The 13,606-nt window shown below is 40.1% G+C and overlaps 1 protein-coding gene and 1 long non-coding RNA gene across 3 annotated transcripts in view; one reads left to right on the top strand and one right to left on the bottom strand.

Moving 5' to 3' along the window:
- The first annotated feature begins 214 nt into the window (after positions 1–214).
- Positions 215–13,606, top strand: part of LOC130928997 (oocyte zinc finger protein XlCOF6-like) — a 33,935-nt gene continuing 20,543 nt past the window's right edge. Inside the window, exon 1 of one of the 2 annotated variants that reach the window (XM_057855837.1) lies at positions 215–486. Coding sequence is in view for 1 of the 2 variants with exons in the window: in XM_057855836.1 (XP_057711819.1) it covers positions 10,146–10,152 (7 nt within the window). In the remaining variant the exon portion in view is untranslated. Of the gene's footprint in view, positions 487–9,840; positions 10,153–13,606 lie in introns of those variants that run through there. The other variant, XM_057855836.1, reaches the window with a different exon arrangement.
- On the bottom strand, positions 7,257–7,877 carry LOC130929004 (uncharacterized). Its single transcript, XR_009066790.1, has 2 exons — positions 7,588–7,877; positions 7,257–7,463 (listed from the first exon to the last, which is right to left on the bottom strand). It is a non-coding gene; the product is annotated as an uncharacterized LOC130929004 (long non-coding RNA).

Here is a 13,606-nt window from a genome sequence, read left to right as displayed (position 1 = left end):
GCGTGCATCATTTTGCACATAGTCGAGTCTTTTTGACGTGGGGGCTCCTCCTTTACTCCACAAAGTTCCTTCTGGAACTTTTCTGCAGCCGGTGTAGTTCTCGCGGACATAGTCCCTACTTGATCGGTCTTTGTCAGGTGACGTAACGCTTGCAAAAGCTGCGGTGCATTGTGGGTCGAATCGCCATTTTGGGTATTCACTTATTGTAAACAACTTGACAGTGAGAGTCGTCTTTGCTTTCATCATTGTCTTTGATAAAATGGGACACTTTTGTTGTGTGAAAGGCTGCCATACTAAATCACACGACAAAAATGGCAGAAAAGTTGACCGCAACGTAAGATTTTTTTCGTTTTCCCACTTGGAAAAGATGTTATGGACAGCAGGTTGAGGAACTAACGAAGAGGCGTCGGATGGCCTGGCCTGGGTCGCAGCGGTGAGACGGAAGGGTGACTTCATGCGTGTTTGCTCTCGGCATTTTCATAAAAGGCAAGTCAGAGCTTTTTTTGTTTAAGTATTGATACTGAATATGCTGTTTTTTTGTTTTCTAAAGTCGCTATTTTCTCATTGGCTAACCTTAGCTAGCTAGCCAGCCTCACTTGTAAACTACAGGCAAAGAGGGATGGCAGTGGAAATGGGTTAATGTGTTCGTGATAAATCAGTGTTTAATTTATTCAGTCATAGTTTATAAAAACATTACAGAGTGAATGATTTGAAAGATAAAGGTAAACATAAAAAATGCACAGAAATATTTTTCAATGCCTGAGATTTCCCCTTGTGAGCTGAGATATCTGATGGGATGGTTGGATGGGATGGTAGCATGTCTGATTAAGTGGTTATGATTGTGAAATGCCATGGAAACATCCAATCTTACCTAGCTTTCTAAATAAAACCTAACGTGATTGCAAGTGAACCAGCTTATGAAATGATGGAGACTGACCCAGACTGGGGACCATCCCTACATCTGGGACACACATCTGTTACACCGACAAACACTGCACGCTCTGCAAGACGAAGTAGGCATGAGCAGCTACGGAAAGAGACACTGCAAACACCAAAGATGGAGGTCCAGCAGGATGCAAACATTGAAGAGCTGCAGACCAAGGAGGGACCATCTGAACCTGGTGAAATAAACAGTCACCAACAAAATGAGGAGGGGACACCTGATGCTGAAGAAGAAATTGGTCAGCTACAGACTGAAGAGGGGACACATGAAGCTGGAGAAGGTGATCAGCTAATCACAGAGGATGAGACGCACAACACCAGTCAGGATGTGACACAGACCGTGATTATTGACTGTTTTGAGATTTTCACAGAGAAACCAAATCTGAAAGCACGTGCCCACATGTTTTCCAGCTACAAGCATCACCCCACTATGAAGTATTTTATAGGCATTACACCCAAGGGAGCCATTTGTTTCTTATCAAAAGGCTGGGGAGCTCGTACAAGTGACAAACATATAACCCTGAACAGTGGTTTTCTTGATAATTTGTTACTTGGGGACATTGTCTTGGCTGAGAGGTTTTGACATCCAGGAATGTGTGGGCATGTGTGCAGAGGTCAAACTCCCAGCATTTACAAAAGGCCGCCGTCAGTTAGCAGCTCGAGATGTGGAGGAAACTCGGAAAATAGCACATTTGAGAATCCATGTTGAAAGGGTCATCGGAAATGTTTATCACAAGTATAAGATCTTAACAGGAACCAAACCCATAAACATGATTCTTCCATGTGAAAGTGAAAAAGCCATAATGTTGGATAAGGTTGTCACTGTGTCCCTGACAAACCATTGCCCAACAATAGTTTAGTACAATTAGTTTTCTTTTTGTAGTATTTGTGCAAGCAAAGTTTTTATACGTTTTTAGACGATCTAAACCTGCTCAATAAAGTATGTCAATGACAATTTTGAAGTCTTCTTGAGTCTTTGCCTCTCTTAAGTACATAAAGAACTAGTGTTGGTTTTGATAATGAAAAGTAATTTTCTTTACTAATTACATTCAATGTTGTGGAGATAAACACTATAAGACAAAACAAGAAGTATGACAGTTTTACTTTTTTAGATATATAACTTTTACTAAAATGCTCAAAACAGCAGCAGCACAATGGTAAACAGAAAACAGCAATACAAGGAAATATAAAATATGTGCGTGCGAAGTAAAATAACACTAGTTGTAGAATAACGTGTTCAAGTAAATTTGTCCCACTTCACATGACAAGTCTTTCATTGAGAGAAGTGCACATCTTTGCATGGCAATGTCAACACTGAAACAATATATTGTTCAATATAAATGAATTTGCATGTCATTATGACAGTTCTTTCACCTGTTTTAGTCATGTGATGTTTAAGATGATATTCAAGGTACAATTCATGTTCAACAATGTTCATGTAAGAGCTGTATCATGTTTCTGAGAAGAGCAACGAGAGTGACGGCTGTGCTGTCGCAGTCCTGCGGTCGAAATGAGAAGAGATCCTGCACCCAGCCATTCGTGAAATGTCTGTGAGTTTCGAGAGATTTATCGTTTTTAAACTGTTCATTTGTGTAATCGCTGATACCGTAAACAAGGTAGTTTGTTATATCCAGCGATGAGCTACTTCTGTTGTGGTTTGTTTACATGCGCGGTACACTCAAAATGGCGCCTGGGATCGTGTCCGCTAGTTTGGGCACGTGACTGACAAAGACCGATTTCTGAACACTTGACGACGTGCCTTGCACTAAGTTTCGTTAGCGGTTGACCAGCTAGGCTAGGCTAAAGTAGGCGACAAAACTTCAACGAGTGCCCAGACTTGAAGACTGATGTTTGGGTCTGTAATGTGGCTAATGCTGGACACGTCGCCGAGACCTTGATTTAGTTAAGTGACTGAAATAGAGGAAAAACAATATGTGCACAAGAAATAAACAGCTCCATCTTGGCCAGTCTTTTTCATTGTCGACCAGGATTGCATGATGGGAAAGGCAGTCTCTCTCCAGCCCAATCACACCGTAAAACCCGCCTATTTCAATAACAAAAACAAAACACAGCCCAAATTACAGCTTCCCTTCCAAAGTAAAAATATTTCTGTTAGACAACTATATTTTGACATGATAGGGAAAAAATCAACAGTGGGATCCTAACGTTATCATTTCTCCTATAGACCCTACTCACCAACGTCACAGAATGACGTGTCGCTGTATCCGGCCGCCATATTGTCCGTCAGTGTTTATCCGTATTCTCAATGGTTCCAATTTGTCGTGCAATTTATAGTGCAATTCATGGAAGCCCCGGTGCTTTCAGACGCTGTAAACTCATTGGATACGTTGCATAAAAGGCGTTATGTGGAAAAGCTTCAGTCTATCCATTCGCCAGATCCATGTTTGATGCTTAAATCGATATTTTTCGACCCGCTGTCTTCGCCCTCTCTGCCTGACATCTGCTACCCTGGTATCTACAACTATCAATCAGCCTATTCTCGCGAAAGTTTGAGAAACTTTAAGAGCAGCACTCTAAGCAACATTACCCCGTGTGACCCTTTACTTCCAATTTTCTAAAATGGCGACAATCAATAAAAAAAAAGTTGACTGCGATGGCCGACGCTTCAGGGATAGGTGGATATTGGACTATTTCTTCAATAAAACACGAAACAACTGTGTCTGCCTCATTTGCAAAAAGACAGTCGCTGTTTTCAAAGAGTTCGATGTGACGCAGTATTACCAAACAAGACACGCTGACATGTACGACAACATTACAGGGAAGATACGCAGCGAGAAATTATAGCAATTTGAAGCTAATTCAATTTCACAGCAGCAGTATTTCGCAAGAGCCCGAGTGTCGAAAGAGAACGCCACAAAGACGAGATTGTTGAAATTATGAATTAAAAAAATTATAAAGCAAATGTGATACACAGAAGGGCTTGCTAAAAATTGTTTATATTGTTCAATGTAAATCAGCCAAGGTAGCCCCCTGCATTTTTACCACACCAAATCTGTCCCCCTTTGCAAAAGGTTTGGACACACCTGTTTAACTTCTTTCATTTGGTACCAGCTAAATATTATTCAAAAAATATTGATGGTGGAAGAAATAAGCATCTTGAATTTGAAACTGTACGTTGTCGGCGATTAGCCTCGCAATGATCTTAATTGTGGTTGTCAGCTCAAAACCCTCTAAATATATATTAAATGCATCTTACCAGATATAAAATGACTACTACATAATCTGTAGTGATCGTTTGGTGCCCAGTTTTCTCGTCGAACTGCAGCAGTCCATCTCGCTCTCCTCTCCGGGTCTCTCGGAATACGGTAGAACTTCAAGTCTCTCCGTCTATCTTCTCTGTTATTGCAACCAACCGCCACACACGCCTTCACCATTTTGATTATTAATGTTAACGAGCAGAAAAACACGCCATAATAGGAGGAATTTACATCGCGATAATGCTTAAACCCGACGAGCTGACGGACAATATGGCGCGGACGGGTGGTTGTGACGTCATGTGAGTAGGGTCTATAAAGATCATGGGAGGTGTAGTTCTTCACAGCAGTGACGGGATCTGTCGTTCACTTGAGTAAACGAATCCATTCCGGTTCGTTCAGTAAAAAGATTAGTTCAAACGAATCGTTCAACGAATTGTTCACCCCCCTCATCTCCCTCCCCGCCCAAATGAATCGTTCGGTTAGTGAACGGGAAGTGACGTTGCCGAACGAATCACCAAAGACCGCTTCGCAGTATAACTGAACGGGAAGTGACATTGCTTGGTCCCTCCCTCTCTTCCACATTGACCACTCGTTGTAGTTTCAGAAATGAGTGACAGGCGATATCATTCTGCTTTCACAGACGGCCTCGTCTCCCTCCCGCTGCTGCAAAAGCGAGGGAGAACTTCCGCGTCGTCTGTCCTAGTTCTATGGGCTCAAAGTCATGGCTCGTGCTTGCATTTCGATTTAGGACACGGTTAAACATTTTCCTTTTGAGGGGGAAGTGGGGGTTTGGGGTCGGGGGCGCACGGACTTTCTTTAGCATGATCTTGCTCACATATACAATGCTGCTGCTACCAGCCAACCCGGCATGCTTGCTGTCACGAAAATAAAAATAAATTAGGGCTGTCAAACGATTAAAATTTTTAATCGTGTTAATTACAGCTTAAAAATTAATTAATCGTAATTAATCGCAATTAATCACAATTCAAACCATCTATAAAATATGCCATATTTTTCTGTAAATTATTGTTGGAATGGAAAGATAAGACAAGATGGATATATACATTCAACATACAGTACATAAGGACTGTATTTGTTTATTATAACAATAAATCAACAAGATGGCATTAACATTATTAACATTCTGTTAAAGTGATCCATGGATAGAAAGACTTGTAGTTCTTAAAAGATGAATATTAGTACAAGTTATAGAAATGTTGTATCAAAACGCCTCTTAATGTTTTCGTTTTAATAAAATTTGTAAAATTTTCAATCAAAAAATAAACTAGTAGCCCTATTCTGTCCTCAATGTGTGTGAGTACACAAATTGACAGATAGCGAACATAAGTTCCAAAAAGAAATCAGACGGTGTGGCAAAGTTGCATGGCCTTTACCGAAGTCATCTCTTTTTGACAGGAGCACGTTTCTTGTATTTTTGTAAAACTGAAAATAACAAGGCAATGTGTCAATAACTTGCATAAATCACAAAATAACATAAAATGTACACACATGTGTCCATTTGAGCAGTAGCACTAGCCAATAGGGAATGGGACGTACTACGTCATTGTTTGGACCCGCCTCCATGCTGGCAATATAATTCACTTCCGGGCCGGCAGAGTCAATGCGGATTGTAACGTGTGATAGTGCTAAGCTAACTCTTTCGGTGTTTTAGAAAGAAAATATGGGTGCTTTATTGTTGCGTTACCGGGTGCAACAGCGTCTCCTACGACAAAAAAAGGGGTGAGGAAAAATGGACTCACTTTTCACCGTTTTCCTGCATGGAGGACCAAATATCAGATCACGAAGGTACGACGGATGGCTGGATTGCAGCGGTTCGTCGGAAAAGCATTTCTTATGATCATATTTCTGCTGGAATGAGAGTGTGTTCCTGTCATCTCTACTCTTGTAAGTTGAAAGATTTATCCACTTTTGGTTTCAATACGTTTTTGTTTTTTTACACCGTTGTGTAAATCTGCCTCGGTAGCAATGCTCGCCTACTACGACTCACCTACCTGTTGTGTTCCTAGGTAAACCTGCTGACAACACATCCCGATTGGTCACCATCGCTCTTCTTGGATCATTTGACAAAGAAAATTTGTTCAATGGAGTGGTTCCATTTGTCCTGTGTCGGACTCAAACAAGCCCCTGCAGCAGACGCCATCTGGGTCTGCCCTTCTCGTCGATGAACTGCGGGCTTTTAACTTGTGAAAATGCAAGAACTTTAATGCACATATTTATTCTGCCTGGCTATTTAACTATGGCCAGTGACGTTTTTTTTAACCACTTTGACAAAGACACGTTTCATTGTAATGTTGAATTTATATATTCTATTATTTTTTTTAATTTATAATATTCTTATTTGCAATAATGTAGACTTTAGACTGTCAATTCAAATAGTGTTGGAAAAGTTGCAATACCTAAAATAGAAATGCAAGAACTGTAAAGTACATATTTATACACGTTTATTTACCTAAGGCCACTGGATGTTTTTTAACTGCTTTGAAAAATACAGGTTTTGTTGTGATCTTGTATTTATATAGTATATAGCTTTTTATAATGTATTATGTATTATAATATTTGCTGCCCCCTGCCAGAGTGTGGGCCATTTTGTACTAAAATGATTTAAAACTGTCAGTTCAAATACTGTGTTGGAGACTAGTACTTGCAATACTTAAAATGGAAATGCAAGAACTTTAAAGCACATATTTATCCTGTCTGGCAATTTACCCAAGGCCAGTAAATAGTGTTTTAAACTGCTTTGACAAAGACACGTTTATTGTGATCTTGTATTTGTGTATTAATTATATAATATTTGCTGCCACCGTTAGAGGGTGGGCCTTGTTTGCACTAATTTAAAGATTTTAAACTGTCAATTCAAATGTCGTATTGGAGAAATTGCATTACTTGAAATAAATCTATTGCAACTTATCAGTCCCAGTTCTTGTCTACAACACTGTCCAAAAATTGTCAATGCATATTCCAAATAGAATAACAAAATTAAGTCACCTGACTTTGTAATTATTACACCTGTTTATTATGAAGACCTGAAGTAAACAACAAGCAGTTACAGTTTGTCAAGAAGTTGTTCAAGTCATGTTTTGGTATTCATATTTTATTGACTTTTCATAACAACACTTGGGATTGTGTTTGTAAGAGCAGAGCAAACTGAAGTTTCAGCGTGCACTCTTCGCCTTTCCAACCTCTCATAACGCTCCGATGTGGTGCGCTTGACCTCAGAATAACCCAAGAAGAGATATGGTGACCAATCGGGATGTGTTGTCAGCATTTCATATGCAGGTTTTCCTAGTAACACAACAGGTAGGTGAGGAGGAGTAGGTTAGCATTGCTACCGAGGCAGATTTACACAACAGTAAAGAAAAAAACAAAAAACGTATTGAAACCAAAACGGATAAATCGTTCAACTTACAAGAGTAGAGATGAGGGGAATACACTCTCATTCCAGCAGAAATATGATCATAAGAAATGCTTTTCCGACGAACCGCTGCAATCCAGCCATCCGTCGTACCTTCGTGATCTGATATTTGGTCCTCCATGCAGGAAAACGGTGAAAAGTGAGTCCATTTTTCCTAACCCCTTTTTTTGTCGTAGGAGACGCTGTTGCACCCGGTAACGCAACAATAAGCACCCATATTTTCTTTCTAAAACACCGAAAGAGTTAGCTTAGCACTACCACACGTTACAATCCGCATTGACTCTGCCGGCCCGGAAGTGAATTATATTGCCAGCATGGAGGCGGGTCCAAACAATGACGTAGTACGTCCCATTCCCTATTAGCTCACAAGCATCTAACAATGTAACTGCATTTCACCATATATGTGAACAAATTCAAATACACATCTTCAATAACTATCTAATGCTCATGAATATAAACAAAGGAGGAATATAACTCACAAGCGATGCATGTATTAGACACAAACAGTGTGATGGGGCTATGAGAACTGCCACTGAATACTGGATGCGGACGTTAGCTGGTCTGAATAGCACTGTCTATTAGTGTGAGTTCGCGTCGACATATAATCACGTCAGAAAAGCGCGCCGAAACCCAAATAATCAGCTGCACTGAATCGCCAGCAGAGGGCGACATTACGCCACATAACATATGAAAGTTCACACCCAAGCGCCAGCAGAGGGCGGAAAAACTCCATAAAACACAATTAACAAGTTGGCCTTTCACTGTACTGACATTTAAATCTGTCTGAGCGGGCTTTGTGCGTTAATTGCATCAAATATTTTAACGTGATTAATAAAAAAAAAATTAATTAACGCCCGTTAACGCGATAATTTTGACAGCCCTAAAATAAATCGAAAGTTTAATTCCTAAATATGGAACGACCAACACATCATATTTACCTCTCGCTCTGTTGTATTTTTGTTTTTTATTAAGATGATCGTATTGAATTTTTGCACTGGTATTAATAAATAAAATAATCCGGTCAGCTCCTCTGTCGTCCCCGCATCTCAGATCGTCAAATGCTGACGAGAAATAATTGTTTGCTCTTTATGATGTCGCCTTTCTACTCTCATTAGTCTGATAAGAAAAATGTAGACATATTGCGACATCTCCCGTGTCCATGTGCGTTGTTTTGGGGCGCTTGAGTAGCACATGATGGATGGATTGACATAATTTGTCAAACCAACCAACACCTGACACGAAAAAAAAAAAATAAAACACTTGAAAAAATGGACATGTATATACCGTTTCATTGCAAATCAGTATTATGGTGATCATACTATATATTCTTTTTTTCTGTGCACATATGAGGTAAATATCGCTGCCATGAAGCCTCCATATAGTGACGGTTCTTTGCCCCCTTCATTGCCGTCACGCGACCGCAGCTCAGCTTTTGCTTGCCTCGTAGCTACCCGTGTTTTAAATTACTGTAAATTTGATAGTATGTCGTAATAGGTAGTCCCGAGTCTGTTGAGAAAAGTAGTACACTAAACCATGCTCGCTAGATTTGTGTGGTGTTTTTGTCTTTTTGAGCTGCATTTGATAGGCTCCACGTTAACAAATATGTGACAAAGTCCTTTCCTTTCATTTTTTGATTCGTTCACCGCATAGTCATTACTGGAAAGTCAAGTTAGCAGCAAGCTACGTCAGGAGCCGGAGGACCGAGTCACTGAACGGGAAGTGACAAAACTCAGTCTTGCCCCCCTGCCTGCACGCTGGCTGCTTATTGGCCACACGTGGAAGTGAGTGACATACGCCCTGATTCTGTTTCCGGTCCCTCCCCTGCCCGCGATGAGGCTGGCGTCTGATTGGTCGTGTGCGATGTCAGAAGACGCTGCCGCTTGCTCAACGCCCTCCCACGCAGTGAACAAGCACCAACTTCATAAAACGAATCAGTGCAGATGGTGATTAGTTCGGTCTCGTTCACCCAAACAATTCGTTCAAAAAGAACGAATCGTTCGCGACCGATACAACACTACTTCACAGGAATCATTCAGTGCGTTCGGCACCTCCCTGTGGCGGTATTATTTTTATATCAAGAAATACAATAATATTTAACGGTTTCTATCATGATGAGGTGGTTGCAGCTTAACGTTGCATTCGTTGGAATAATAGACGCAGTATAATTTTTCTTTCAGCCAAAACTCGGCGTGTTTAATTTCTATCGACATGCATACTTAGGGACTCCGTACGTTTGACAAGGAAAAGTACGCGAAAAAAAGAAATGCAAGCGGTGTCGTGTACGTACGCGTCATGACGTAGAGGATGTGAGTGGCTGGAGTAGCCGTCCGATTGCTTTGAAGACAATCCACTAAACCCCACGACGCAATGTAATCGACTGAAAGGTGGCAGATATTTTTGGACAAGGATCCGTTCAATCTCGCTACTGCTTCGAGTCATTTGGGTGCACGTTGAAACCTGCTTTGTTAGCCTAGCTAGTTTAGCAGCTAAAAAAGGGAAACAACCCGCCTGGGATAAACACGTAGCCGAGCAAGCAAACATCAAGTCCCAAAATGTCAGGTGAGTAAGTAAACTTTTGACTAGCAAATGCTATACATTATAATTTTAATGTTTAAAGACACAAAATGGCTGATTAGTGCTGTCACGCAGCACCCCATTTGTTGTTATCTACAGAGCTGCCAACTCTCACGCTTTGAGTTTGAGACACACGCAATTGCCTGTTTTCTCACGCACACATGCCACACATCCAATTTCCCACGCAAAAAAACAATCTGATTTTGGGCCGAGACTCGTTCGTTTCTTTTTCAAACTCACCGAAAGTAGATTGCGCTACTCGCCACTGTAACCCTCTTCGCTGCATAAACATCCTAGTTGCGACAGAAGAAGACCTTAAAGAAGACAATCGCGGGAGAAACTTGAATGGGGAAAGAATCTCTGAAGAAAGTCATAGCCAATTTGAAGATTACAGACAGAGATTAGGTATGTTATAATTACTGACATATATCATCAATTAAGTACCCACTCTTTTAACCCTTTAACACCGAACGTTTACGCATTTCATCTTTGAAGCCTTGTATACGTCATATCACCTCATTAGGGAATGGGACGTACTACGTCATTGTTTGGACTAGTGATGTGTCCTACTGTGCCGAGGCTCCGATGCGTGTGCCGAGCAAACCGGAAAAAAAATCTGCAAAGCGCGCATCGAGGCATGTGTTGATTACGCTTGTGGCCACGCCCGAAGCCTCGGAAGGCACGTTGCTACGTCCGAAGCCTCACGAGACGGGCTTCCTACGTCATCGCCAACACATAGTTTCGCCGGTGATTCGAAATGAAATGGCGCACCGAACACTTCATCTATATGTTGAGGCATTGTACCCCGGCCTCATCCGTCCCTTGCGAAAGACTATTTTCAAAAGCAGGAGAAATCCTATCTAAAAAAATGAAACCGTTTTAAAGCCAAAAACTTTGGAAATTAGGAACGCTTTCCTCAATAAAAATGAATTAAATGTGTGTCTTGTTCCTTTTTTATATGTCAATGTCTAAAATAAAGCAATCATTCTTTCAAGTAGAGCCTACAGTAGATCTTGAGCTCGGGTCGGGCCCAAAATGTCACTCATTTACATTCGGGTCGGACTTCTTCTCGCTAACTTTTTTTTTTTTTTTTTTTTTTTTAGAATAAATGTATATTTGTATATGGAAGTTAAACTAAGGAATACTTGTTATAAAATAAAATAAACTGTGGTAATCCCAAACATGAGCCGCAGTAAACCAGTGCATTGTTTGCGCACATGAAGGCTCTGGGGCACTCCGTGAGTCTGCAACTCTGCATCCTGATATTTCCTTTTCGAATTTCGATATGGATATGATATTCGTCAAACATCTTTATTATCATTTGTTTCGAGGGCCGCACCTCTTCATGCAAAGCAGGACTTCGTGGTGTTCTTTAAAATGTTTTTGTTTCAGTGCTCCTTAAGGCAGGTTGTTCTTTTGTTTGTTCTGATGCGAGTCATTAAAATAAAGAATGTTATTTAAAAGTATTTTAGTTTATTTTTGTATATGCTGCTGTTCCTCTCCTTGTCAGAGAGGTGCGTTCATGAGAGCACAATATCCCACACAGAAATATATTTAACAAACCTATCCAGCGTTATTTCGTTGTGTACATGCATTTATTATGATGATAAAAATATGTAGACTATTTAAACATTAAGAAAAATTGCATTCTTTTCTGCCAACTTGATTAAAATAAATGTCTGTTGCTGCATTGTGCCAAGGAAATGATGCATGAACTATCCACCTGATAGAACAGACACACAAATATGAAAGATATAAATGTTTATTTAATATGCATTTTACAGTCTTGTTCAACTGGGAGAATTTGTTACAAAAGACAGGCTTTAATTTGTTATCATTATGCACACAGGTGTTGTCACAAATGTGATCACACAAAATGCAACCATTTTCCAAGCAGTGCTCTGTCCAGGTCTGACTGACGCATTGCATCCCTGCATTTCCTCCTTCTGGGTCCTCACAAAAAATAAAATTTCGGCTTTTTTTCGGGCTCGGGGATACAAATAGAAAAATACAATTTCGGTTTTTTTTTTGGGCTCAGACCTGAAAGTTAAGTTAATTGCTCGGGCCGGGTCGGGCTGGATTTCTTAGGCCCAATCTAGGCTCTACTTTCAAGTAACACACACACATTAATTCACATAACAACTCCCTGCCCTTTTGACCCCATCAAATCCATGGTATCATTTTAATCACTCTGTCTGTCATGATATTTATTTTCCACATGAAGGCGCCATAGAGTAAATGAAGCCTCATGATGTTTCGGCCCAGGAGCGAACCAGTTTGATGGAAAGCCTCATTGCTTCATGATGCTTCAGTTTGCCATCACTGGTTTGGACACAATGCGTGTCCAAACAATGACGTAGTACGTCCCATTCCCTTTTGAAAGTACGGAAGTTGATGTCCACACTAGTTTTTATTTGAAATCAATCGACCAAGTAAAACGGGAGATAGTCATTTGAGTTTTATAGTTTTATCGTACTCGTAAATAAAACGCTGCATAGACCATGTGTCTATCTCCATATTTCCGTCATTTTTGTTCCTTTTTTAAAACCATGCATACAGGCATGCGAAGCAAGCAACCGCCGGTTGATTTGAGCAAGCGACTTTGAAACGTGCAGTCGAATCGAAAACTAAATTTAGCGAAAGCTAATATATTATTTCATTAACTCAAGGAAGAGGATGAGCTGTATTTGTCGTTGTTTTCCTGGGATGAGTCGGCGTCTCGGCGAGTAGAAGTGACAGCAGCGCGCAAACGGTGGATGAGTAGGCTGTGTGACGCAGCTCAGTCACCTGTTGAAGAAAAAACTTTATTGAGTGTGCAAAAAAAAAAAATATCTGGCCGCATGCCTGAAAAAATTGAACTGAGCTACTTGTCAATATTTTTGAAAATACTTTTTTTCAATGTTATATATTTTTTTCTTCACTATGAATCTTTTCAATTTTTATATAGATGTGTGTTCGAGAAGCTTAATTGCATGTAAAAATATACATTTGATAAGGTGATGGGTACCTACCTAACATACCTAACTTCACAAAGAGATATCCTCCAAACTCTTTTTGTGTTAGATGATATATATCATTTTTTTCTCACTATTTTGCGCTGTATATAACCTGTTTTGACCATAGTATGTGTAAAGGCCAAAAATGCCTTTGACTATACCTGCTGTTTGTGTTGAATTGTCAAACATAAAACTGTTCAATCTTATTTTTTTCTATTGAATGTTTATCCTAACAAGTTGAATAAATATTATCAACATTCAAAACGGTTGGTCGAGCATGTTTGGTTGTCAGTGGAACATCAACATTACAAAGTTAGAAAAAAGAATTTAGGATTTTTTTTGGTCTTTTTTGGGTCCACAAGGTGGATTGTAATTGGTCAGTGAAGAAAACAACAGTTTGGACATAAAGTTCAAGGTGTCCTGAAAAAAGGGACCCTACTTGG

Source organism: Corythoichthys intestinalis, chromosome 13 (genome assembly GCF_030265065.1).
Source record: "Corythoichthys intestinalis isolate RoL2023-P3 chromosome 13, ASM3026506v1, whole genome shotgun sequence".
NCBI classification, from domain to species: Eukaryota; Metazoa; Chordata; class Actinopteri; order Syngnathiformes; family Syngnathidae; genus Corythoichthys; species Corythoichthys intestinalis.
Note: the sequence above shows the minus strand (reverse complement) of the source record. Positions and strands in the feature narration are given on the sequence as shown.